This window comes from Xenia sp. Carnegie-2017, unplaced genomic scaffold (genome assembly GCF_021976095.1).
Source record: "Xenia sp. Carnegie-2017 unplaced genomic scaffold, XeniaSp_v1 HiC_scaffold_23, whole genome shotgun sequence".
Lineage (NCBI taxonomy): Eukaryota > Metazoa > Cnidaria > Anthozoa > Malacalcyonacea > Xeniidae > Xenia > Xenia sp. Carnegie-2017.
Genome location: NW_025813486.1, coordinates 12448410 through 12474690, shown reverse-complemented (window position 1 = coordinate 12474690; position 26281 = coordinate 12448410). Strand labels below are relative to the sequence as shown.

The 26281-nt window shown below is 35.8% G+C and overlaps 3 protein-coding genes across 4 annotated transcripts; 1 reads left to right on the top strand and 2 right to left on the bottom strand.

The window, feature by feature from the left end:
* Positions 1 to 419: 419 nt before the first annotated feature.
* Positions 420 to 8789, bottom strand: LOC124448320 (probable methyltransferase-like protein 23). 2 transcript variants are annotated; one of them, XM_046999331.1, is made up of 5 exons: positions 8541 to 8783; positions 6017 to 6121; positions 4500 to 4740; positions 1887 to 1971; positions 420 to 998 (listed from the first exon to the last, which is right to left on the bottom strand). In XM_046999331.1, exons 1-5 carry the CDS (start codon positions 8604 to 8606, stop codon positions 818 to 820), a joined length of 678 nt encoding a protein of 225 aa, XP_046855287.1. In that variant the 5' UTR covers positions 8607 to 8783; the 3' UTR covers positions 420 to 817. The 2 variants fall into 2 exon arrangements, with proteins under 2 accessions (XP_046855287.1, XP_046855288.1); XM_046999332.1 differs by lacking the exon at positions 6017 to 6121 and having other exon boundaries at positions 8541 to 8789.
* A 159-nt stretch (positions 8790 to 8948) lies between these two features.
* LOC124448321 (uncharacterized protein C16orf52 homolog A-like) lies at positions 8949 to 12342 on the top strand. The gene is made up of 3 exons (XM_046999333.1): positions 8949 to 9206; positions 10028 to 10240; positions 11383 to 12342. The coding sequence occupies exons 1-3, from the start codon at positions 9092 to 9094 to the stop codon at positions 11541 to 11543; spliced, it is 489 nt and encodes a 162-aa protein (XP_046855289.1). The 5' UTR covers positions 8949 to 9091; the 3' UTR covers positions 11544 to 12342.
* On the bottom strand, positions 12083 to 23904 carry LOC124448318 (CMT1A duplicated region transcript 1 protein-like). The gene is made up of 12 exons (XM_046999328.1): positions 23186 to 23904; positions 22528 to 22760; positions 21711 to 22016; positions 19775 to 19932; positions 19228 to 19530; positions 18900 to 18944; positions 17776 to 17852; positions 17548 to 17696; positions 15697 to 15900; positions 14033 to 14130; positions 13359 to 13837; positions 12083 to 13152 (listed from the first exon to the last, which is right to left on the bottom strand). Exons 1-12 carry the CDS (start codon positions 23745 to 23747, stop codon positions 12713 to 12715), a joined length of 3054 nt encoding a protein of 1017 aa, XP_046855284.1. The 5' UTR covers positions 23748 to 23904; the 3' UTR covers positions 12083 to 12712.
* Between the last annotated feature and the right edge of the window lie 2377 nt (positions 23905 to 26281).

The following is a 26281-nucleotide window of genomic DNA, read 5'->3' as shown; positions in this document are numbered from 1 at the left end:
CTGTAGTTTCATCAAAAATAGTTCACTCGGTGTGAGCCAATGACCTCGAACCCAGTGCACTAGATATCTGACTCCGCCGACATTTAAAAGTTACAAGTGAGGCAATCCGCCATCTTGAAAGGTAGCAAGACTGACGCTTTTTACGACTAATATCTGCTTTTCCTTAGTTAAAGCATTCAGTTGCAAAGTTGATAGTCTAGGTTTAATTTTTAAAATGTTTAATAGAATTGGTTTTTTAAACCTTCTTTTAGCTTATTTTTCATTTTGAGTGTTGCTTTTTGCCACCTTTCAAGATGGCATCTTTGCGGGTAGTTAGACATCTAGGGGATTGGGTTCTAAATCATTGGTGTGAGCTAACAATGCTAACACGAGCGAAAAATTACTAAATTTCAAAAACTGATCAAAATACACTGGAAATCAGCGAAGCAAAAAATAATGTTTCAATACACTCTATAAGTTACAAGTATGGAATAACTAATAAGAACTTCATCTCTCAAAGTAAAATACGGTTAGCATCTGGAAGGTCAGCGGTGTTCAATTTAACAAGTAAATGATGAGTTGATATGTTCAACATACGTTTGGTAATATTAGTAGGACACGTTACCCGCTAAATCCCGAAAATCACAAACCCATCCTGGGGTAAGTTGATACTGATAAAAACGTAACTTGCAACCTGCGTCATGTAATTATTCATGTTTAAACAAATTTTCATCGTCCCCGTAAATAACCTTAACTGTCGTATACATCGTCTGATTACTGCGATGGAGAATCTTTAAAGTGGGTTAAAAAAAGAAATAGAAATTTACCAAATTGAAATTTACTTAAAAGAGCGATCACTGCTTGCGCAATCATAATGGCAAATGACCAACATTTGGACACTGGTAAGACTTCCGCTTGTTTTCTCGACATTCATAAAATCTCTCGAAAACGAAGAGAATGGTACATGCCTACATACCAAGTTCCATTTTTGCAATAGAAGTTCAATAGACCAATCGGCACTAAAACACAAATAATAAATAACTTTAGTATTTCACTCAGTGGTTTTGCCATTGTAGCTATTTACTATAATAGAGAAAATTTTTCTTCACCTTCGTGCATTTTTGGACACAAAAATGAATTCATAATCAAAATAATTATTCATTTAATGTTAAGTTCAGGCCCAATCCCCCATGTTTGCTCTACTTCATTCTTATATTAGTTCGAAATCATTGTTCATAACCAATGATTTAGAACCCAATCCCTAGATGTCTTAATCCGAAAGCGAAGTGAGGCCAGTGGGTGAGGCAAGGACGCCATCTTGAAAGGTGGCGAAAAGTAAAACTCAAAATGAAAAATAAGATGAAAGTTCAAAAACCCAATCTTATGAAACATTTTAAAAATTAAACTTAGACTATCAACTTTTTAACCGAATATAAACTCAGAAAAAGCAGATACGCATATTCGTCGATATCGTCCGTTTTACCACCTTCTAAGATGGCAGCTTGACTCACTCGTAAATATAGAATTTTGGCTATAGAAATATAGAAATTCAAATATCTAATTGATTGGATTCTAGGTCATTGTTTGTAACTAAAATGAAATCTTATCCTATCTATCCTATCCTTTCACATAACTTACAGAAATTAAGCTAAAGCGAGCAAAATACTTCTTGTCCATGTTCTTAACAAATATTTTTTAAATCGCTCCAACTCTATAACTTCAATTTAGGTATGAGAATCTCAGCTAAAATTGAAATCAAAAAAACCATATAACCAAATCACAAAAAATATTGTAGCGAATGAATCGAGTTAAATTTCGTTTATCGAAAAGAGACATCTATGTGCATTCAGGATGCCACTTTAAGTGAAGATAATATTTGATGAACTAAAGTAGAAATTTCAAATCACCTCCTTTCTTGGTATGTACTCCAAAATTCACCTGTTGGATTTCGATCAAGTAAAAAGGCTACGGTGCATAAAATGGCATCGAAATCTGAGAAAACATCATAAATTGACTAATCGATAAACTATCCAATTGAGACTAAATTGCATGAAATTGTACAGTTGCACTAAGTTTTTTATATGTTCCCCAAAAAAGTAACATTTTCTATGGTGTTCTAAAAAATTTGTCAAAATTTGAACCTTAGCTCGTTCGCAAGTATTTTACTGTAAATCAAAATTGGTGCATATGGCATTCATATTTCTGGTGAAATACATTATGCTGATAAAATATGGTCATTTGACTAAGATGCCACGTCCAGAAGCACTGATGTATATTATACAGGTCAGTGATAATATCAAAGTTAATTAGTTTTACAACCACCGTGGTCAGTGGTAACCACAGAAACGCATGAATGATAACACTGGTCAACAAAAAGAAACTTTTTAAAAGGTGTATGATATTTTTTGACTGATTTACTATATTTTTGCTATGCTAAATCTAGAAATAACATTCATTTTGCTCTCGGAGGTCAAATTTTTGCAAATTTGAATTTAAAATTATGCGACTTTAGTTATATTTTTTTAAAACAATGTTTTCAAGATTTACATGTTTTCAAGATGTTTCAAAACAAAATGTCAGTTTTTATGATAAAATTGCAGTATTCCAAGAAAGAATCATGTACACTTCATGTACAGTACATGTAACTAAAATGAAAACTTAATGTTTGCATTATTACGGTCTAAATTTTCGTTTTTTTTTGATTGTCGCGAATGTTTTGTTGCTGGCACATCTCTTTTTAAATTCCAACAGTAGTCCGCCATCATCACCATGTCCCACCTTTCTCTTAAGTCATGGTGAAAGCGCTCTCCTTGCTCATCGCTTAAAGAGCCAAGATTTTCGGGATCAATACCAGCTTTTAATTTTTCAGTTGACAAATTGGGAAGGTTTTACAACGAAACTGAAAACACCGTCCATCTTTATCCAAAGTTTTAGTGAATTGCCTTATCAAACCGAACTTTATGTGCAGTGGAGGAAATAAAATACGTCCCCTGTCAACTAGAGGCTTGTTTATCACATTTTTTGCTCTACAACTAGCAAGCTCTTCACGTACTGGCCATTCTTTTTCACGTAATGATGAGTACGATCCCTACTATCCCAGAGGCATAAAAGTATGGGTATTTGGTAAATCCAGACTGTTGACCAAGCAAGAAGTTGACCATTTTAAGTCAACGCAAATCAGCCATTTATGTTGGTCATAAGAAATTTTTCTAGGACGTACTTAATTGCTTCATGCTGTTCTTTTAATGTTGTCGAATGTGCCAATGGCACAGATGCAAATTGATTTCCATTGTGTAACAACACACATTTCAAGGACCTTTGCTGCTGTCAATAAAAGTCGCCAGTCCTCTGATTTGTATTCAGGTACTCCGAGATGTTTCAGTAGCTCTACTATGTCATTGCGATAGACTAGTTCTTTTCTTGAGCAAAATATCTTAAAATCCCTGGTGCCTGGTACGGAAGAAACTTACCTTAACTTTACCATTTAGCATGTTCTTGTCCTTTAAACGAGATGCAAGAAGTTCGGCAGAGTCTTTTGGCAAATTTAAATCGCGAACAAGATCGTTTAGTTCGTTTTTGGAAAACAATTTTGGCTGCTCATCATTGTCATCGGGAAAGGATGCATCATCGGTAGTGGCAATGCTTTGAGTTTCATCCTGGCTACTACTGCTTTCTTCAATACTTGTATCTTCAAATACAAGTACGGGAATTTCTTCACTATAAGGAGTAGGGCGCATAGCTGACGGTAGATTGGGATACTCCAGTGTTGTGCGATTTTTCTGTTAATTCACATGACATTGATAGCACAAAGTAGCAATCGGTTGCATGATTTAAGGCTCTCGCCAAATCATGGGGATGCCAAAGTTCATGGACTTTGCGTGCCTTTGCTCCATTGACGGAGATGCTCTGTGCATCTTTTGCAAGCCATGTGAGGTGCCCAACGTTTGTCTTGATCGCCGAGCTTCATGCCAAAATATGCATAGTAAACGCGCTTGATAAAGGTGGTGACAGTATTGCGATTTGGTGCAAGTGTATTCACCACAAACATAGCAAAAACATCTGGCTTATTTTTATTATTTCTACTTTTATTAGTTTTACTTACATTAATATGTTGGTGTGTTTTAACAAGTTTTACCATTGAATTCCAGTATGGGCTAAATAAAGCCTTATTTTATCTTTAAATATCCCATAATAATCGCAAAACCTTAACTCCCTAATTGAAATTCAATCAATAATTGCTTATTCAAATGCTTTCTTCTTTGTATTGCTAGTGCTAAAAAAATTTAAATTTGTTCAGATAATAGAACATTAAAAGGTAAATGGTTAATACTTCTGTTGTACCTTTCTCGGGTATTTAAAAGTTAAAAAATACAAAATTAACGATAGCTTAAAATCTCGACCTGACCCAGCAAAAATAGTGTTATTTTTGGACTCAGCACATCAAAATTGTCCAAAATCAGTTTACAAAACTGAGACACCAAATTTGCTGTTGACCAGTGTAATCGTTGCGCACGCATCACCTTTAGGGTCGTAAAAACAATCAGATCCGAGTATGAAGTCAAATTTTGGCATCTCCAATAAAGTCTTGGAGAACGATCCCCATGTTAGCGGCGACGTATTGACATTATCACCCAAGCCATTTATCTCACAGATCTTTCGGGCGTTTTTCAGACAATTTTCGAACTGTTCTCCATCCGTTAGAGTGACATTGGCGTCGCAAAGAGCAGCAAGAACACCTGGAAGGGCAGTTCCACACCCGAGCTAAAGAACAACGACAAAAAATAGTTCCATTGCAAGGAATAGCAAGAGGTCGTTCAGATATAGGTCTGGGCAAGGAGAATATTTAACAGAACCAAGGAAGGGAGATAATTCGCGAAGAAACCAAGAAAAGGTAGTGGTCCAGATAGAAGCCGGACAAATGAGTGGCTCAGCCTCAGATAGACGACGCTAAGCATCTCTCCTTAAGTAGTAGTTGGATTTAGTTTCTTTTTAGAAACTTAATTTTAATAAAGATTATAATTTCTAGATTATATTATAAGGAAAACATTGAAGTATAATTTGACAAGACATGAACGGCTAGAAATAAAATCAAGTGAACTATCTGTGTTTGTCTTTTCGTTTATTAAGCATCTCCAGCAAACGCTTTAAAACGTCATGAGTGAAAACAGAACTAAGAATAAAGACTTCTTTGATAAGGACTTCTTCACGATTAAACTACCATCTAAGGGGGGGTGTGTGAAATTTTGAACAGGGTGGAGGGGTGCAAAGCGCATATTTTACCGACCAACACGCCTACTGCCAACGTATTTCGCGAGATAAAAAAGAATATGAAAATCATATCATTAATGATCAATGTTGCCCTACATCAATATTGCCTTAAACATTTCCAGCTGGGAGTGTAGCCCCCTACAAACATACACAAACACTTTTCCTGTATGCTACCATCATCTAGCCCAGGGGTCTCCAAACATTACAGCCAGAGGGCCACATGAACTTTCATCCAGCATGTTGAGGGCCGAAGAATATAGAAAATTTCCACGTTATCTTTCAGCGTTTTAAATTTCGCAATGTGCTTGAAACGGAAGTAGGAAGTTGGGAGAAAAATTGACGTAAGACACTCTTGCTAGTTGGCTTGCGACATAACGTGAACTTTCTGCACAAAGTTTATTTTGTTTAATAATATTATTATTTTGTGCCTCTGCGGGTGGATTGATCATTTGAGACCCTGATCTAGCCAATCAATGAACCATGTCACAAACAATAAAATAAACAAACCAATGTGGAGATAAACTATTAGACGTTCTTCCATTCCCTTCAAAACATTCGGAAACTTATACAAATTTCTTAAGCAAAACTTCTTCTCAAAACTAAACATAAACGTCATCCAACATTATAGAAATGCATATGTTTAGTCAGCAGGTGAATATTGATTTCGTGAGATGCGACGTTATCAGTGGACATATTGAAAATAGCTTTCACAATTGAAATGTTATTATCTCTAGTCATATTTATATAATCATTTAAGAAAAAGCTCTACCTCTATAACTGACTTGTCTTGTAGTTTCTCACGGTAGAACCACACATACTGTGCAAGAACAATAGCACTGGGCCAAGTAAATAAGCCATATTGAGGATCCACCACCTAAGGTAAAGATGAACTCCTTCAATATAATGATATACTATGTTGCAAGTTTTTCATTGAGATAAATATTTAAAAGCCATATATCATAACTTAAAAGCATTACTAGAAAATTGTTCTGAAAGACTGAGCGAATTGTTCTGAAAAAGTGCGACTTATCATTTCAAAGGCAATTACATATTTTATGCTACCACAATTTGCAATTGAGTAACTATCATGCTACGATTATTGAGTAACTACCATGCTACAACAATTGAGTAACTGCCATGCTACAACAATTGAGTAACTGCAATGCTACCATTATTGAGTAACTACCATGCTACAACAATTGAGTAACTACCATGCTGCCTTTATTGAGTAACTACCATGCTACCATTATTGAGTAACTACAATGCTACAACAAATGAGTAACTACCATGCTACAACAATTGAGTAAATACCATGCTACAACAGTTGAGTAACTACCATGCTACCATTATTGAGTAACTACCATGCTACCATTATTGAGTAACTACCATGCTACCATTATTGAGTAACTGCCATGCTACCATTATTGAGTAACTACCATGCTACAACAATTGAGTAACTACCATGCTACAACAATTGAGTAACTACCATGCTACAACAATTGAGTAACTGCCATGCTACAACAATTGAGTAACTGCCATGCTACAACAATTGAGTAACTGCCATGCTACCATTATTGAGTAACTACCATGCTACAACAATTGAGTAACTACCATGCTACAACAATTGAATAACTACCATGCTACAACTATTGAGTAACTACCATGCTACAACAATTGAGTAACTGCCATGCTACAACAATTGAGTAACTGCCATGCTACAACAATTGAGTAACCATGCTACCATTATTGAGTAACTACCATGCTACAACAATTGAGTAACTACCATGCTACAACAATTGAGTAACTACCATGCTACAACAATTGAGTAACTGCCATGCTACAACAATTGAGTAACTGCCATGCTACCATTATTGAGTAACTACCATGCTACAACAATTGAGTAACTACCATGCTACAACAATTGAATAACTACCATGCTACAACAATTGAGTAACTACCATGCTACAACAATTGAGTAACTACCATGCTACAACAATTGAGTAACTACCATGCTACAACAATTGAGTAACTGCCATGCTACAACAATTGAATAACTACCATGCTACAACAATTGAGTAACTACCATGCTACAACAATTGAGTAACTACCATGCTACAACAATTGAGTAACTGCCATGCTACAACAATTGAATAACTACCATGCTACAACAATTGAGTAACTACCATGCTACAACAATTGAGTAACTACCATGCTACAACAATTGAGTAACTGCCATGCTACAACAATTGAGTAACTACCATGCTACAACAATTGAGTAACTGCCATGCTACAACAATTGAGTAACTACCATGCTACAACAATTGAGTAACTACCATGCTACCATTATTGAGTAACTACCATGCTACAACAATTGAGTAACTACCATGCTACAACAATTGAATAACTACCATGCTACAACAATTGATTAACTACCATGCTACAACAATTGAGTAACTGCCATGCTACAATTATTGAGTAACTATGATCAAAACACTAAAATTGAAATAAATTACAAAACACAAAGTAGCTTGTTACTTTTTCATGTCAACATCATTTGCTCTTTTTTTTGGTCACTGGTTGTGGGAAAGCAGCTATGCATGCATTTATCATTCACTCATAGTTGTCAATATTTGGATACATAATTTATGAAGCTTAAATGATTTTTTAAAAAAGTACTGCAGCTACTCAACTAGGATTTAGAATTTTATAAACTTTATAAAAAATCCTTAAAAAGCTAATAACACATTCAATAAGCAAGTTTCACTCATCGGTATTCATATACATCTGCAATAATCCATGGTTCTTATATGTTTAGCTACGACAGTGATGCAACCTCTTGGAAAATCTGCACCCCCCCCCAGTCAAATGAGCACCCCTTGTCAATTGAGATGTGGCTCAGTATGTTATGATTTGTAGGCATTATGTACGTGTAAGTAGAATAGTTGCCAGCAAGAGGAGGAAATAGCTCTAATAAAAATTTTCAAAGCTATAGTTTGAAAAATCATAAATTAGCCCTTTTACGTGGTTTGACTGGCCAAAATAACCATTTTCACACCACTTGATGCATAACTCTATGTCTATGCAAATTAATGAAAATGTTTCAACAATAATCTTAGGACTTAAATGGAAGCTGTACAAAGAGAACTTTATTAGACAGAATAGGGACAAACTGTAACAAGTTGTTTGAGTAGCCAGTAGGGTTAGCACCCCTTTGGCCTTCCCCCTCCCTTTCATCGCTATCAAAGTGCTAGTCGGAAAGAATCAGTCATCAAGTAGTGAAAAATTATACATACCTCAAGAATTTTAACACTGAGGCGTTTTTTGTCGTCTTTGAATTGAAAAATTTTTTCGACTTGCATTTCGTGTAAGTAAAGAAAATTGTTACACGTTAAAACTCGTATTTTAGTAAATATAATTTATATAATAAAATCTTCCCAGTTTTTGGGAGCACAAATGACATTGCCACAGACAATTGTTTCTTTTAAACATATTTTCAAACTCTAAGCATGTTTAACATATTCTCCATTTCATTTATTTATTTTACTAAGTTTGTAAATCTTCTGCAAGAAAGACTCTGTAGTTCTGAATGATTTGTAGCAGAAATTGTAAATTACCGGGGGAGGGGGAGAGTGCATGGGGAAGTTGTTGCTTAGTTACCGTTACCATCATCGCATAATTTATTAATTTCGTTTCATCGTTTGTCACTTTGTTACGCTTGAATATGAAAAACTTGAATTATCACTTTCAAATGCTGCTCGTGACCATCCAATGTTTCTAAATATCTTTTAGCCAAAACAAAAAAGTTTGAAGTTGGTAAAAATTTCCTGAATTTTGAATTATAGTCATGCCTCGTCGTGTGTATAAAGTTGCCATTGTCGGGGGATCAATGTGCGCGTTGGCAGATGTGTTTGCCGTCGTATCTTTGTTGACGCCGTCCTGGGTTGTCAATGATTTTCTGGGTGAGTAAATGAAAGCTAGGGAAATAGGCACACACTACACAGTATACACTGTATTCTGAATATGCAGTACGTAGACACGTATGTATGATGACAACTAGTCAAATGCATGGGTCCGACCACCTTTGAGCTGGCTAACTGCCAGTCTGCCATCTAAACAAATATACAGCACTAAGTATCACCATGAAGTCCTCCTGCTGTTTATTCTTTATATTGTGATATAAGAGCAGCATTTATGTATTGACAAGGAAAATATGGGATTACAAGGGTTGAGTGATGATTCATTGCTCTTCGGATACATTCATGAGGAATACCTAAGGGGTGTGGATCCCAGCATTTTGATTTTGTGTTGATATTTTAAACATAAACACACAGAATTATTTTTGTGTTCGCAGATGAAAAGTTCAATTAGAATCATCAAAAATACTGTGTTGAATCCCATTTCCTTTTCCATTCAATCAGTGCTTCATTGTTTCTGTTCATTTACTGGAGAAACAATGAATAGAATTAATTTTCTAAAGTACTATAAATAATTATTTTGCTGAAAATCTTGCATTGTAGAAGTAAAAATGCAAGGCCCACCAGCTTATTTAGTCCTTCTATGTAAAATTTTCAGTGTTTACTCACTGTGAAAACAATAGATTTCTAAAAGCAAGAATAATGATTATTACATTGTTAATTTACATAGCACCACTAACATCTCACCGGCTAGCTACACTTTCGAGTGAATGAACAAATAACATTTGTTATTGACCTATTGTTATAAAACCAGTTATGGTACTAATAACAATAATCCCATAATCTAAAATTGACACTGTTTGTAGGTCATGCAACATTTGGTCTTACAAAGTTATGTCAAAAACCAATGCATGGTGACAAGATATGTGTAACTCCCAAACTTTCTGATTCTTGGAAAGCAACTCTTGTGTTTCTCATACTTGGTATTTTATCCCTGACCATCACGTGTGTGCTCATTTTCATATCACTATGGAAACCAAGGATTTTCAATTATGGAAAGTGGGTCTCTGTTGTTGCAGGTGAGTTGCTTTCAAATTGAAGTCAGTTAATGATATTTACGCACTGGCATTCCCTGCAAAATAGTTTATGTTATAGTTTTGGTTGTGTTGTATTAAATTACTTTGAACCAAGTTGTTTTGCAGGGTTTTGGATGATATTATATGACAAAATTACTTTTATTGCCTGGCATTCATATGCGAAGTGTATTTACCTGATACCTTGTACTCATACTAAAGTAAATGGTTTGAACCAGGGAGTACCGTTACATGTTTGTAAATATCGATCGTCCAGGTTGGTATAGTCCTGAGAAGGACTGTTTTTGTTGTTGTTGACTGACGTTTCGACAACCTTAGCGGTAGTCATCTTCATAGTCAAATGACTACCGCTAAGGTTGTCGAAACGTCAGTCAACAACAACAAAAACAGTCCTTCTCAGGACTATACCAACCTGGACGATCTACATTTACAACTTGTACTCATACTGTAGTTGCTTGATCATGTCTTATTTCCAACATTAAACTGGATCTGTTGACCACAGAGCGTGTAAGGATTTTTCCACCATATTTTGAAATTTGTATTTTCTATGCAACTTAGAAGGCAGAAACGTTTATGAAAATAGAATTGAGAAAAACTGTGGTGGCCCTTACTTATATGTGCACATTATGATCCAAAAGAAACAAATCAAACAATTTATTTCAAAGCATAGTCGTAATTTTGTTGGAAATTGCGTGAAAAGTGAAAACTTTGCTTACCCGTCATCCAAGTGTACAGGTTTCATAACCTGTTTATACGCATGCGCTTACTTAAAAAACCGCCCGCGCGGGCGAAGTGACCGTAATGGAAAATGGCCTTTAGTGTCATGGTAAATGCGCGTGTGCTGATGTGCATCAGTGCATGTCATAGGTGTTAATGTTAGCGACAGTAGTGTTGGTGTTACTTCAATGCAGTCCCTGTCCCATACCATCCTTTAGTATCCCATAGTACCTCTTAGTCGTGTCTATCGTTCGTACGACCCCCCCAAAAAATTGCTCATGTAAAAGAAAAGAGAGGTGAACGATTTACCTTCTCCTTTGCCAAGGCTTATACTTCATACTATTTGCGGCCAAAAGTAGCTGAACTCTGTTCTGTTCTCACAAAAGCATTATAACGTTTTATGTTGACAGCGATGCAGTTATTACTCGCATCAATAATATTTCCAATTGGATTTGGCAGTCCCGAGGTGGGAGGTACACCTTTTAAATTACCGCCGAACAATTCTCTTGGCTCATCTTACGTATTTTTTATCGTCGCCATTTCTTTACTTTGGGCGGTTATGTGTGCCTGAGGAAAGGACACAGATTTGGCGTCTTCCACAGATGAAGCATTGCACAAAAAGTTTAATAGATTGTATAGAAATAAAGAGAATTATCACATATCGTACAGCATTACGTCATAATTCGTAAGTTAAAGAGCATGCGTGGTGCGTGAAAGCTATGCATGACTTTGCAGGTAACCCCAGTCATGGAAATAGCAAAGGAAACAAAGACATAAAATATTTTCAGTTTTTGATATCTTTTTATCGTATATTATGTGTATAAAGTTACCGCTTCAGTTGATTTTACAGTTGATGGCACGATGTACTGAAGAGGCTGTTTATCCACAGAACTGGGAAAACATTAGGGCCACTTTGCTGTACACCACTGCGCTGCTTATTTAATTACATCAAAGGATGCAGTTAGCCATTTCAGTTTTGTCATTTGTCAGAAATGAAATCTACTGGCTGCCACTATGATAATCACATGCTTAACAAGATGTGCGGGACACAAAAATATCAATGAAGTGATCTCGGTTCATGTACTGTGGTGGACAAATGAATAAAGCTAGTTCAGTTTAACATGATTTCATTATTATAGTTAATTTTATTTTGCTCTGTGAATATTGACATACAGTCTTTTATAATTTGGTTTTTTTTCACAAACAAAGTCTTTTCCTGTATAATTTTTACTTAAAAATCGCAATGTTTTTCTTACTTGCAACCTGAAATACACATCTATTATTCATTTACTTTATATTCATACTAAGCTTATTTACTATTTTCTCTATAGAATCATTTAAAAATACAAAATATACTATAAAAATGTTAATATATTGCTTTGTGTAATAGGTATACTTTCCATTGTCCACAATACTCGCAAGAAGTTTTAATATTGTAGTGATGTTCAGCTTAATGGAAGCACTGAATGGAAGTCATCATTTAGACAACTGTTTCACATCTTTCTGCTGGCAAAGTTGCGAATGGAAATATGGGATTTATTTACGTGCCAGCAATCAAGCAATTTAAACCCGGTGTTATGAAGTCGAAATGGACTTCTAAACAAGGAATGAACATACGTTAGATAATTAGACTTCAGATTCATTCACGTCAGACCTTTTGACGTCATGCTTCGTTGCGATGTTGTCAGCAGACTAAGCTGATATTTCTTTAATCTTTCAGCAGCCATCTTTAGAGATTTCTTACGTCAAACAAGGCTGGGGTCTAAGTACTTGACTAATCGACGAAGTTTTTCGAGCTCGTTTTTTCTCATCTTGATGGATCCTGTTGTTTTCTAATTGTTGACTAAAAGTCCTGAGATTCAAACAAGAAACAGGTTTTTCATTAGCTACACACTTTCTTGATGCTTCTGCTTTCCTTGTTTGTTTCTGAAAAACTGGGACTGGACTAGCTTTCGTTGAGTCAGCGGTCTGAGATCGTCTTTTCACGAGTTCTCGCGCTTTCGCGGCTGTGAGCATCAGTTTATTTTGAGGCATCACTATATCTTTGGCAGATGTGGTCCATCCTTGATGCTGACCAACTGTGACTGGCGTTTGTAACGTGGGCACAGATAGACTCGTGGTTAGTACACGTGATCTGCTGAGGTTCATTGGTCGAACGCTTTGTGGTATTGATAAGTCGTCTGCAAAGAAATTACGGTGATTCAAGACACTGCTTTGATCAGCATTTTCCCTCTCAAATTTCCCTTTAATAGTGGCCAAGTGAGCATAGCAACAAGCACGTTAAAGGAATTTGTCAAGAAAAATTGGTCTTAGCAAGGCTTTAACTAATAACTGAAAAATCGAGAAGATTTCCGCGTTTCAAATTGAAAGAAACGTAGCAACTTACGTTCTTTCATTTTCTGCCCATTTTTCACTTGTCCATATTTAAACTGCATGTACGCCGGCGATGATTGTGGACGTGACTTTCTAGGATGTCCAACTTCGACTACTGCTGGTGTCCTGGCTCGGTGCAACCGCTGTACATGTTGTTCAATGCTATTGTTCACCTGACGAGTAATATGAGTTGGTGCACTAGAAATTCGCCCAACGCTCTTCCTATGAAGCGCAGTTGTACTAATGGATCTCTCGAGGAGACAGCTGAGAGATAGCGCCGATAGCGCAGGCTCAAGTACTTTGTCAACCTCCGCGGTGCCACGTACTAGTTTCTGTGCTCGGACGTAGGCACGAGACCTACATTTAGGTGGGGCACCAGCAAAGTTATTCAATGTGCCTAGAGATTCGGGTCGATCAGGCAGTAAGTCATAGTTCCACACGACGGCCTCAAAATTCAACACCAACAAATTACTCAGAGTATTGATGACAATTCTGTAATTAGAGCAGATTTTAGAAGAGACATACATTTCTATGTCTTCTTGTCATTTTTATTGAGATGTTTGCAATTCTATCTTTATTTAGTACCTGTCGAAGGCTGTAGAGTGAAGGCCGAAATCTCGTAAAAATATCATATTTTTAAAAACAGAGAAACCCTGTTTTATTCAACACTGGTTTAAACTGGCTTACCTGTCATCCACCACATAAAGACTAGAAATGACGTCATTCTTGCTGTTTCCACGAATTATACGCAGACAATCTCCAGTCAAAAGGCTCCATATTCTTAACTAAAATCAAAAGAAATGAAGTTGTTATGTCGGTTCATTTGTAACACGACAAAAAATTTCTCGTTATCAGTTCGACTTCATTCCAAGTCATTCTTAAACGAAGTATCACATCATATATTAATAGATTACTGCATGGTTGGTAAGTGCGTACGATGTTTATGCACGAGTTGAGAAGTATTGAAAACAAACGAATGAGCGCAGCGAACGAGTTTGTTTTCAATACTTCTCAACAAGTGCGTTATAAAAATCGTACAAACGAACCAACCATGAAGTAATCTATTTATCATACGAGTATTGAAATTTTTAGATTATAGTGAAATTTTCGCCGATGATATAGCACAATGTCAAACGCTTCAAACAATCACTTAATTTGCATAAAAAATACAATAACACAAATAAATTGTTCATCCGGGAATGACTAGTTTTTCCGCCGTTTCTGTCTTAACATTATGAAAGGCAATTCCTTTCTTACGAAGGAACTAGGTTCGTTTTTTACATTTTTTTTTCTTTCGGAAGGAATTTTAATAAACTTGCTTGGATATTTATTATGTTGCTTGACGGGAACATTGTCCATGCTGCGAAAGTCATGTTTCGACGATGAACAGAAAATCACCGAAGAAATACAAGATCCTGCTGTTTGTATCATTTTCGTAACATTTGTATTGAATAAGCTCGAGGATAGTTTCTTGGCAAATTGCAAAGCCATTGATATATGAAATCAAAAAAGATAGTTTTTGTTTTCTTTAATTTTCATAAGGTTAGCCGTTCGTGATAAAACTTGATATGCATTTTTTCACTAGTGAAAAAAATGATATATCCAATCAGAATGCAGATACGACGTTTTTCACAAGTGAAGAAAATGATACATCCAATCAGATGCTCAGAAATTTTAGGCACATGATTTTTATTTCACCATTTTGTTGCGCATAGATTTCAATACGTATGATAGTAATTGTTATTAAGATAATATAAAAAATTGTTATCAGGTGTATTTAATATTTGTAATGTTCGGTAAAATAAAGATGTGATTAAATGCCGCTGCCACTAACATGAAGTATGTGTCATAACGAACGCACATATCTGATCTGTTATTGTAAGATAAATGAAATCATATTATGTGATCATTTAATTGGTATTGCTCGCATGAAACATCCTTTCTGCTTGTTATTTTTCATTCCATTTGGTCTAAAGAATTATGCTAACTTATATCTTAAGTTTACAAGAAGCGTAACATCAGACTTTAGTTTTATATCTAATAAAATTGTTGTAATTTTTCTTACGTTCAGTAGCGGATCTAGCGCTCGTCAAAATAAATTATAGCTGCTCAATTTTAAATTCAAATATATTAAGAAAAACGCGATTGGTTTTTGGTGTAATTCCATTCTTTCGAAATTCATGATAAACAGTAATGTTCTGACGACAATCCGATTATACTATTCAGCATCTATAGTCTATTTCGACCAAAACTGGATCCACTACTAGCAAAAATGCTCCTTATTAAGTTAAAAATTTCAGCAGACGCATTGTAAACTGACAGCTGAATTTAGCCAATGTCATATAAACTACCTTGCCATCGGCTGAACCAGTTATAACTCTACAATACATCAATTTTACACAATGAACCGCCTTTGGATGCCGAAATGCCTGCAGACATTTGGTATGTCTGCCAATCGTACTCCAGGCTAACACATAGCAGTCAGTGCTTGAACTCACGATATGGTAATGGTTGAAAGTGACTCCAGTAATGGTACACTGGTGACCATCAAGACTCTGAAATGAATGAAATACGGGATAGTTGATTTTTGAGTCCAAGCTTGTGCGTCGACTAAGATGCATTGCGCGCTTTTGTTTATATTTACATTGTTAGTTTTTGAGTTTGCGGCAAATTAAATTCAACTTCGTCACAACGTCGTCAAATTGATATGAAAAGTTAACAAAAAAAACATTGATTTAAAACTTTATTTTACATTAATCTGTTTTTTAATTGCACGGACTACATTAACAAAATCTGCCATTTTCTCGACCAACAAAATGGCTGTCACCTTGTCACGCTGTGATTAACGCGCAATGCATCTTGGTTGACACACATTTTTAATGTGGAGACATAATAAATTGATAGAGATATTCAATAGAATCAAATTTTGTCCTCCACTTTAACAAACTTAAAAATCAAGTTTGTTTTTACAATTATTGAGAGAAATAACTACATTACTACAATTGGGCAGATCGTGAAATTTAACAAAACCATAAAATGCTATATATACCAGCATAAACATAAGAATCTTAATTGCAAGAATATACGAATCTTAAGAATGTTAATTAGAAAACTGCAAGTCAAAATATGCCTGATTAGAAAGAATATCACAGAATTGAAAATATGTCACCAAGAAAGGTTTGCATAAAAAGTCAAATTACAGTTTCCACAGTTCTTTCAATACCTTAGTGTCAAATTGGTTTTACTGATGCTAAGACTGCAAAGAGACCAAATGAACTAAACAAACATGGTCAAAGATTTTTTCACAATGATCCTCCCACATTCGGATTACGCTGAAATTGTTTGGCATTGTTGCACTGTGTCAAAATCTTTCTCTCGCTACTGGTGTCAGAAGTCGACTATTTGCAAAATGCAACATTTGCGCAATGCATGCCGGACAATAAATGATAAATTCACTTCAATGATAAACATAGACTTAGAGGTAAACGTTGAATTACAGGTAAACATTGACCTGCAGGTGAACATGGACTTACAGGTAAACATTGACCTGCAGGTGAACATGGATTTACAGATAAACATTGACCTGCAAGTGAACATGGACTTACAGATAAACATTGACCTGCAAGTGAACATGGACTTACAGGTGAACATGGACTAACAGGTAAACATTGACCTGCAGGTAAACATTGACCTGCAGGTAAACACTGACCTGCAGGTGAACATGGACTTACAGATAAACATTGAACAGCAGGTGAACATTGACCTGCGGGTAAACATGGACTTACAGGTAAACATTGACCTGCAGGTGAACATGGACTTACAGGTAAACATTGAGCTGCAGGTAAACATTGACCTGCAGGTGAACATGGACTTACAGGTAAACATTGACCTGCAGGTGAACATGGACTTACAGGTAAACATTGAGCTGCAGGTAAACATTGACCTGCAGGTGAACATGGACTTACAGGTAAACATTGAGCTGCAGGTAAACATTGACCTGCAGGTGAACATGGACTTACAGGTAAACATTGACCTGCAGGTGAACATGGACTTACAGGTAAACATTGAGCTGCAGGTAAACATTGACCTGCAGGTGAACATGGACTTACAGGTAAACATTGACCCACACAATGAACATTAGGTAACATGTGCATATCTGAGCAACATTGTGCTGCATAAATCAAACAATGGGAAATGCGCACCTTAATCAAAATTGCCGCTTCTATGTCCCAGACTTTTACTTTGCATCCTTGACACCCGCTGACCACAAGACATTCCGAAACCTCGACACATTGGACAACGTGACGATGACGAAATGTACGTCGACATTTTCCCGTATCAATGTTCCACACTGTTAAAATTATCTCGAAAAATAAGTCAAGCTCAATGGCTAAGCTAAACGTATATATTTGTTCTCAAAACGACGTTACCTTTGACACTTTTGTCTCTGGAGCCTGAAGCGACGACATTTCCTTCGAGTGCAATACATAAAACGGTGCCCTGATGACTAAAATGAAAACATTGGGGTGTTAATTGATTGATTGTTATAGACCAAGCGCGTGAGTTGTGTTTTAAGAATGGCGTAGAGAGCAATTTATTTGCCCCAACGAATACAAAGGCGGTGTATATTTGAATTTCCCAGAAATTCGTTGTTCTTAAAACATGCTATGACCTACAAGTTACTAGGTTTTGCCAAAAACGGCTAACCTTAAATCTTCAGGGAGGGTAGGCCACCTCTTTAAATCCGCAGACTTTACGCTCTTGTTTATGAGACCAATTTTTACTGAACAGTACACTCCATGCATTGCAAAAAACATTCAAAATAAATTAAACATTTATTTAGTTTATTTGTGCCCGCTTACTTCCTTCAAGAGATGTAGAAATTTCTTTATTATTCAAATGTCCAAACTGTGACATCACGTTTAATTACTCGCGCAATACCGAAGGGAAACTCGAGTTTCAAATTCGGATTTTCACGTATTGTCACGAAAGTACATAAATCATGCGTGACTAACACGACGTCAATCAACCAATCAAAATCTTTTTTGGATTGTTTTACTCGGGAATGTAACTAATGACACGGAAAATGAAAAAAAATTTGCTTGCTAATTATACTGTCACATTCACATGTAAGATTGCATTGTCGCGAATTTCGTTGTGCTAATTGGCTACTACAGTAAAACGCAAGTACAACCAAACACTGTTCTCGAGTATTTCGAGTGAACTCCTGATGGGCGTCTTGTGTATAAGCTTTTCGAAAGAGTAGTCTTTGTCCACATTATTTGTGAACTAAACTCTTTACCCCAGCTGAAAAGCTAGTCTCTCCAAAATGTTGTTAAACTGTGGGGTTAAAAAAAATTATAACTGCATTGTTCGCAGAGTTGAACATCTCCTGAAATGAGCGAACAAACACGATTTAGCTGGAGTTATTTAAATGTTTTTTAAATGCAACAAGAAAAGCTCCTGAGGAACGAATATTAACGCTATAGCATAGTTCTGTCCTGATGACAAATCGTTGGAGAATTGAAGGCAATCAAAGTAACGAGTCACTTACCCTCTAAAAATGCAACAACATTTCCCACTGTGCAAGTCCCACAGTCTACATCAGAGAATCAAAGGAAGAAAAGCTGAGACATTGCCACAAAATCATGCACAAAGAGGGAATTTTCAGGGAGGTGAGGGTAGAAGCAAGAGTTTAGCACACTGCTCCAACTTAAGAGTATAAGTTTTCCCAGCCCTTTTTAGCTATTCCAATGGCGTAGCAGACTTAAGATTGTTGGGGCATATATTCAAATACGCATGTAATAGTAATTAAATACGTCCTTAAATATGTCCTTAAATACGTCCTTTCATTCCTACTTAATGCTTACAGACTTCCATACCTGATCGATGTATCATAACTACCGCTCAAGATAAAGCCGCGTTTCTCGTTAACGAAGACACTACGAATGGAGCCCGAATGACCACGGATAATCTTTTCAATTCGACCTGTCGAGACGTTGATCAACTTTACTCGGCGATCCGATGAGCCGACTGCAACGTACGAGCCACCGTTATACGTCGCACAGCGGTTAGGATCTTCGGAATCCTTCAGGACAAACACATTGTACGAACCGCAAAACAGATTTCTTTCTTCCATATAAACATCGGTTATTTCCATACCTTCATAGCAATATGCCATACTCCTAGGAATTTGTGTACTCTGGTTACCTGGGAAACGGTTGTTAAAGAAGACAAGAGCTACTGTGCCCTCCACCCACATAAAAAGGGTGGTTACCATTCGAGGAAAAATTTTACGTTATTGCCTTTTGCAATAACTTTCTCCACTTCCCCTGCACCAAAAATAACTTCTTCATCAACAAACCTTTTAACTTTGTACTTTATCTGGTAATTTGTACAAATAATAATTTAATTCATTAAAAACTGTACCTGAATTTCAACTCGTCTGCACGTCGTAATAAAGTTAAATTCGTGTGATTTGCCGAGTCAGCATCTGCTTCATCGCGTATATCTTCATCCTCATTTTTTGGAATGTAAACTTTCAAACACTTTGCATAATTTGCGGAAAGTCCCTTGGCTGTAGCTCCCTACAATAGACGATAATCATCAAGCTTGGAAAAGCCTTAAAAACAAAACTTGACAAGAACTTTAAATCAGATCAGTCTTTCGAGGTCACTGAAACAGATGGCACAAAGGAGGCTGGCCATTTCCCATTGTTTAACCGCCTCCCACTCAGTTACGACAAAGGTTTGTTTCTTTCTTAGCTCGGAACATTTATTTTCAATTGAAAAGACTTTCTCAACATTGTCTTTAGTAATGCAGAAACTTGACCAGCCTGCAAGGTCTAATTAAATCACTAGCATTATTTTTTTTTACAAATCTATTGTTTTCACAGTGAGTGAACAAAGAAAAACTTACACAGTATGAATAAAGTTGCAGGCTGGTTATACGCCACAGGTGATTAAAATTTTTATAGAATGTAATCTTAACAATTGAACTGCTTTAAAATGTAAATCTAAGAATAAGCTTTGCAATTAAATTTCCCAAACGCTAACTGCCAGTGACACAAGATTGCTGTATATGAGTCTGCCTCTGTCCGTGCAAAAGATCATACGGCATTGTGGAATTTGGAATTTTTTAAATTATAATAAACTTCAATCTCGTCACCACGAATCAACTTCAGATTCCTTTTCAAGTTTTTTTTTAATGACTTTAAACAAGAGAGATGATCGAGTAGTCACAAAAATGTCAAGTTTTATTTTTTTGTGTTTCTCGGCAGCCACTAACGTGAGACAATAAAAGAGACAACAGCTGCTAGTAGCTAACAGGTAGAGAAAATTTTTCTATTATCAGTCACTATAAAGGCCCGTTCATACGAAACGATTTGTCGGATCCTAAAAAACGGATCGTGTGAACAAATATAAAGTGAACTTGCTCTATTTTCATCCGACAAGATTAAAGGAAGCCGACTAGCCAAATTACATAGATTTGAAAAAGACTTGGAACAAGTTTTTCGATATATAATCGATAAATTTATACTGCATAACACAAATGGCTGTTCAAACGGCTATAAATATATAAAGGAATATAAATATCAACAAACTATTATCGGACCATCTGAACAAGCAACGAAAAGTCGGAATTGAAACAACCGGATCGTGTCTTAAGAAAATGTCTTAACAGCCTTAAGAAAATTTGATTTTAAGATCAATAATAATAAGGCACAAGTAAACTTGCAGGTTAGCAACGCCACCATTGTAGATCACCAATGATCTTTATAACGAAAAACTCCATCTCAGTGAACAAAAATGATTCTACATATTTGGTGTATGCAGTGCATACTATGCACGCAGATATTTTGATCATAATTATTATATTGTCCGTTTAAATACCCTTTTCCATTAGTGGGTAGGCCAGCCCGATCTTTTTACTCCTACAATGCAAAAGTATTATTCATTTCTTTGGAAAATTAATTCTATTCATTGTTTTTCCAATGATTGAACGCCGATATATTTGCATTCTATGAGTAAAAAAAACGGCTAGCCTCTCTACTTCTTTTCCTATTCTCTAAAAACGACAATCAAAATGGTGGACGCTATCCGTCCACGGGGGGTAGGGGTGGGGTGGAGGTGAATTTAATTAATTTACCTGCAAAAAAGGACATCTTATCCCGCGGGGAGGGTGGCTAGTTATTTCATTTACCATACACGTAACTTTGAAAAGAACCATTGATAATGCACACTTGATTAACACGAAAAATTTTTAAGGAATATAAACATGTTTAAAAATAAAAATAAACTTAAAAACAAACACGTTTATTGTTACAAAATTTTTCATATTCATTAAATGTGCACATTTCTTTTACCTGCATCATCATAACTTCTTCTACCATAATTTGATGCACAAGGACATCTTGCTGTACCTCTTCACACAGCATTCTCCAATGTCTACTGATGCACAAACAGTTCACCAAGCTTGCTTTATCTAAATAGCTAAGTATAAGCTTTGACAGATGAACAGGAAGGCATCGTATGAAGTCTTTATGAAGCTGTAGAAGAAGACAAGATGTTGACATCTGATGATCTGTCACACTTGATGGGTCCACAGAAACATAGTCATCTTCATAAAGCTCTTGAGCATGTAGTTTGGGTGCTATTTCATCTTTTGTGCTCTAAATAAAAAAGAATATCACAGCCATATTTAGTCAGGATTGTGGGGTGGTGGCAGATGTTAATACAAAACTAGTCCAACATCATTTGCAGGAAAGTTTGATAAATTTGGTCATTTAAGACTGAAAATGCTTTGTTGGTATGTTAGTGTGTACATGCAAAATTACTTTTTTAAAAAAAATTTGTTTAGGAGCTATGGTGGACCTGGTGTCAACTATTTTCAATTTTTGCACTTAATCACTTTAAATGAAGCTGACAATTGCGGAGTTGCCCCATATTTCTATTAGCTGTACAACCTAGACAAGACTGGGCTGCTATATTTCTTATAATAAGACAAAGATCTTCAAACCACATACAATTTCAAATATAATGCAATAAAATCTTGCATGCTCTTGCAAGCTTGACCAAACAATATCTTTCTAGATGCTGAGCCAAAGAAAAGTTGGCAGAAAAAACAAGTGGCTGCCCCACGAAAAGAAATTTTAATGCTACTCAATAAAAAGTAAACTATACTTGTAAAATTCTATGTCTTGCAGAGCCTGATCTGGGACGCCTTGTATTACAGGTACTGATATCATCTTTGCTTCCACTTGATATTTCTACAAATGACTTTGCCTGATCTTTGAGCTCTGATCTTGGTCTATATGTGCCATCTGGAGTGATAGACATTGATGAAATTTGATAGATGGAATCAAAGGTAACTCTTAAAGATACCTCTTCGTTCTGCAATCCATTGCTTTCACCATCTTGGGAGAATTAAAAAATTGTGACTGACAACAAATTTTGACCAGTATTTTCCAATGAACAAAGGAAATTTCAAGTGTGAAAGGAACTGAACTATCATAGCAGGAGGGGGAAAGAGCATACTACTTTTCACACTCACATGTCAACATATATATAACAATAGATTAGAACTATTGATAACAGAATGATTCACTGACATTTAACATTATTCAATACACTACAACAACCAGGAAGGGCAAGATAGGTAATTTATAAGGTTAAATTCGGCTTACCACAAGTAGAGTATAATCGCATATGTCTTCCCCCCTTATGTAAGCATTCTGTACAATCATAGTTCAATATGTTCAACAATGCATGATGTAATCTCCCTTACGTAAATCCAATCTCTTTTTGAGAGATTACAAATGTTCCTACGTAGCATTCTTACCTAGTTCTTCCACATTTTTGTTTGATTTTCCGTCGGTATCTGATAAACTCTGCTCCTCATGAACCAAAGAGAAACTACGGGATTCATTGCTGATGGCATGAAGCAATTGCGTACTGCAAAACTTCATCACACCCAACATAAAATTACATTTTGTCCAGTATGGACTCAACTCGAACCAATTCAAGCATTCTATAATATCTCTCCTCAGCTTCGCGGCATCAAGAGCATGGTTCGAAACAGAGCCCGACATGTCTTCTTTGAGGCTAGGTCTGTTTCTCGAACGAGCATAAATGAAATCTTTTCCTTCCAATGCCTTCAATAATGTGTTCGTGTATTCGTGAAGGTCAATGGAATGAAAACGATGAACTAGCCCCAGAACGAATTGTCGCTGGGCTTGCTCGGAGCATCGAAAGAACCATTCTTTCGCATGCATTATCTTGCTTCCCAGTTTACAGGATTCACAATGTCCACATGTTGTAAATTTTCCTTCGTTACAACGAAGTTGAGGGGCATTGTGTATGTTGAGTTCCGAGATTGCCGTCGTGTTGTCAAAGAAATCCATTCTCGTCCATGTACCGCGTGTGGTTTAGAGCTAGACGGAATTTAAAGATCTTACTGCAGTGTAATTGAATATAAATAAAAATCAAAAAGTGATATTCCCAGAACAATGCAAAATTTCATGCTCATTGCTATTTTTTCAAATTTACAATTCGATTTTGTTTACCTTCCAATAGAATTTAACGTTTCCATAGCAACGTAGAACGTGCTGTGCACAGTGCACATGGCCCCAACTCTTCTATAATAACTGGAGCGGTTATCTCAAGCGCGGCTTTAGATATCGGAGGCATTGAATTATAAATATACTTCTTTAATGTATATTTATAATTCAATGATCGGAGGTTGTCGAAAAAATGGTGGAATGGACCTATTTCCGCTGAGATTTACCGATAATGACTGCTTTTCGGAAAATTTCACAATTTTTCACTTCCCCCGAAGAAAGAGGAAAGAAAAAGAAGGGTGTATTTGGCATTAAGCAAGCAATTTTACGTTGAAAATCAAGGTAAAAACCTAACATTCATCACAGTGAGTCAACTGTGGTTTACAGTTATTGGCTCCTACGAGGATGTTTGTTGGAAGTATCGATGAAGGAGTTACTTGTCGGCTACATATGGGTGCAGATGTACGTCGTTTTATTACCAGCGTCCAACTTGTTTACTCGTTTAAACTCTTTAGTCTATAACAAAAAAGTATATCATAGTTTATTTCCACAGTTCAGGAAGGAAAAGTTAGTGTATTTCTTATCATTACCTTTTTTTTGTGCTAAGGGCAATGGCCTTTTTCGCCACAATTGTAAGCTTTGTACTTGTTGCTATATAAAAATAAATAATACATCTTTGCATATGTACTGCTTGACTTAATGTACATGAATTTTTGTCATTAAAGTTCATATTAAATTTCAAAAAGACTCACTTTTGCATCAGTTTGATACATGAAAACAAATAGTATTGTATACAAATTCCTAGTGACCTTTTGTGATGTTCTGAAATGGAACTGCATTAAAATACTTGAGAAGTTGTACCACATTTTGATTTTGTTGTATTCATGGCAAAATGCAAATAATCATCAAAACACATGTGCTTGAAAAGGTTTTAATACTTCTACTTTTCTTTTTCTCTTTGTTTTGTCTTTCCTATATTTGCAATGTAAGTGCTCAATTTGAATGATTATTACATTTTTCACCTCAATAATAAATTTCAGAGGCAGTTGCCAGTGGATTTTTTCATCTGAGTATCCAACATCTAATGCTGTTCATACAATAATAATCAAGTCCATGTAGATAAGTTATAGTAAGCCTATTTTTGTATGTTGTGTGTAAAAAACCCCAATAAAAATGAAAAGAAAATAAGCACAACACGAATAAGCTGGATGCGCAACATTTTAATATAAAACAAAAAATGAAGTAAACAGTGGGAAACTAAAATATATATTTTCTAATAAAAAGACACAATGAACATTTTTAAACGCAAAAAGACATCAATGATGCACGTAAAAGACGCATTTATATAAAAGATGTGCATAATACTGAAATATTCAAATAAAATGTTTTTATCTATCTTTTCGCATTTTCCGTCTTGTTGTAGTTTGTCGGATCACCCTCGATTCTTGTCAATTACGTTTTTCCAAGTAGAAATCTCGCTAGGTATAAGCTAAGCATGGTACAATGCAGAAAAATTGTCAAAAAAACGACAATAAATAAATGTTTTTGACGGAATTCCCGCTGCCAAAAGTAAAAACAAACATTTATCGCCAAGAAAAAATGCATTATTTCCGGTGGGGAAGCTAAATTTAGATATATGTTGGCTTCATCCAATCACAGGGCATTTTTAATGGTGTTATAATTCCAGTATATTTATAATTTAATGCTTAGCATCCATGTTTTTGACAGCCTCGTCCAAAGTCCACTTAGCCCCTCCAGTTATTATAGAACTCAATGGCCCTATCAAAGCAGCAAAAGACTGTTTCTTCTTTTCCATTTTCCACACAAGAACGAAAAAAGTTTTCTTTTTCTTGCAAGTGCTAGTGCTAGTAAGTATTGTACTGATGTCCAGAAATTTACGTTTTATTCACGATGACGCCATAAATAGTTATCAAAACCAAAAAATTTGCAAATTCCAAAAATTCTCAGTACCATTCGAAGTACTAGTATGAAATGAGTAAAAAATATATTACACCGTTTACTTTCACTCACTTGTTTATGAAGCATCAACGAATGTATTTTTACGATGATGCTGACTTAGCATTTTAAGTTCTTGTCTTATACTACAGCAGGCAGACCTGCCAACTGGCCCGTTTTTATCGGCTTTCACCTATATCTTAAAAAAATCTTCAGAACACCAGATTTTCGATCATTTTCGCCTTCTTTATTGACATATAAATAGTGAAATAGTTTTGAAAGAATCAGATCGGACTAAGTATTATCAACAAATATTAAGCATTTTATAAGTCAATGTGAATTTTTCTCACACTTTCTCATTATAAACGAAAATCCACTTCAGAGTTTTCTTCCATCGAGTTATTTTGTTCGTCAATATGTTG

Excerpts from the sequence above, each read along its gene's own strand:
- LOC124448320 (XM_046999331.1), bottom strand. The coding sequence starts at position 8,606 with ATGCAAGTCGAAAAAATTTTTCAATTCAAAGACGACAAAAAACGCCTC. Across the intron at positions 4,741-6,016 it reads AAGACAAGTCAGTTATAGAG|CTCGGGTGTGGAACTGCCCT; the intron begins GTAGAGCTTTTT and ends GTTGTTCTTTAG. Across the intron at positions 999-1,886 it reads AGTACATACCAAGAAAGGAG|TGCCGATTGGTCTATTGAAC; the intron begins GTGATTTGAAAT and ends TTTGTGTTTTAG.
- LOC124448321 (XM_046999333.1), top strand. The coding sequence starts at position 9,092 with ATGCCTCGTCGTGTGTATAAAGTTGCCATTGTCGGGGGATCAATGTGC. Across the intron at positions 9,207-10,027 it reads GGTTGTCAATGATTTTCTGG|GTCATGCAACATTTGGTCTT; the intron begins GTGAGTAAATGA and ends CACTGTTTGTAG. Across the intron at positions 10,241-11,382 it reads GTGGGTCTCTGTTGTTGCAG|CGATGCAGTTATTACTCGCA; the intron begins GTGAGTTGCTTT and ends TTATGTTGACAG.
- LOC124448318 (XM_046999328.1), bottom strand. The coding sequence starts at position 23,747 with ATGGATTTCTTTGACAACACGACGGCAATCTCGGAACTCAACATACAC. Across the intron at positions 15,901-17,547 it reads AAGCGGCAATTTTGATTAAG|AGTCTTGATGGTCACCAGTG; the intron begins GTGCGCATTTCC and ends CATTCATTTCAG. Across the intron at positions 14,131-15,696 it reads CTGGTTCAGCCGATGGCAAG|TTAAGAATATGGAGCCTTTT; the intron begins GTAGTTTATATG and ends TTTTGATTTTAG.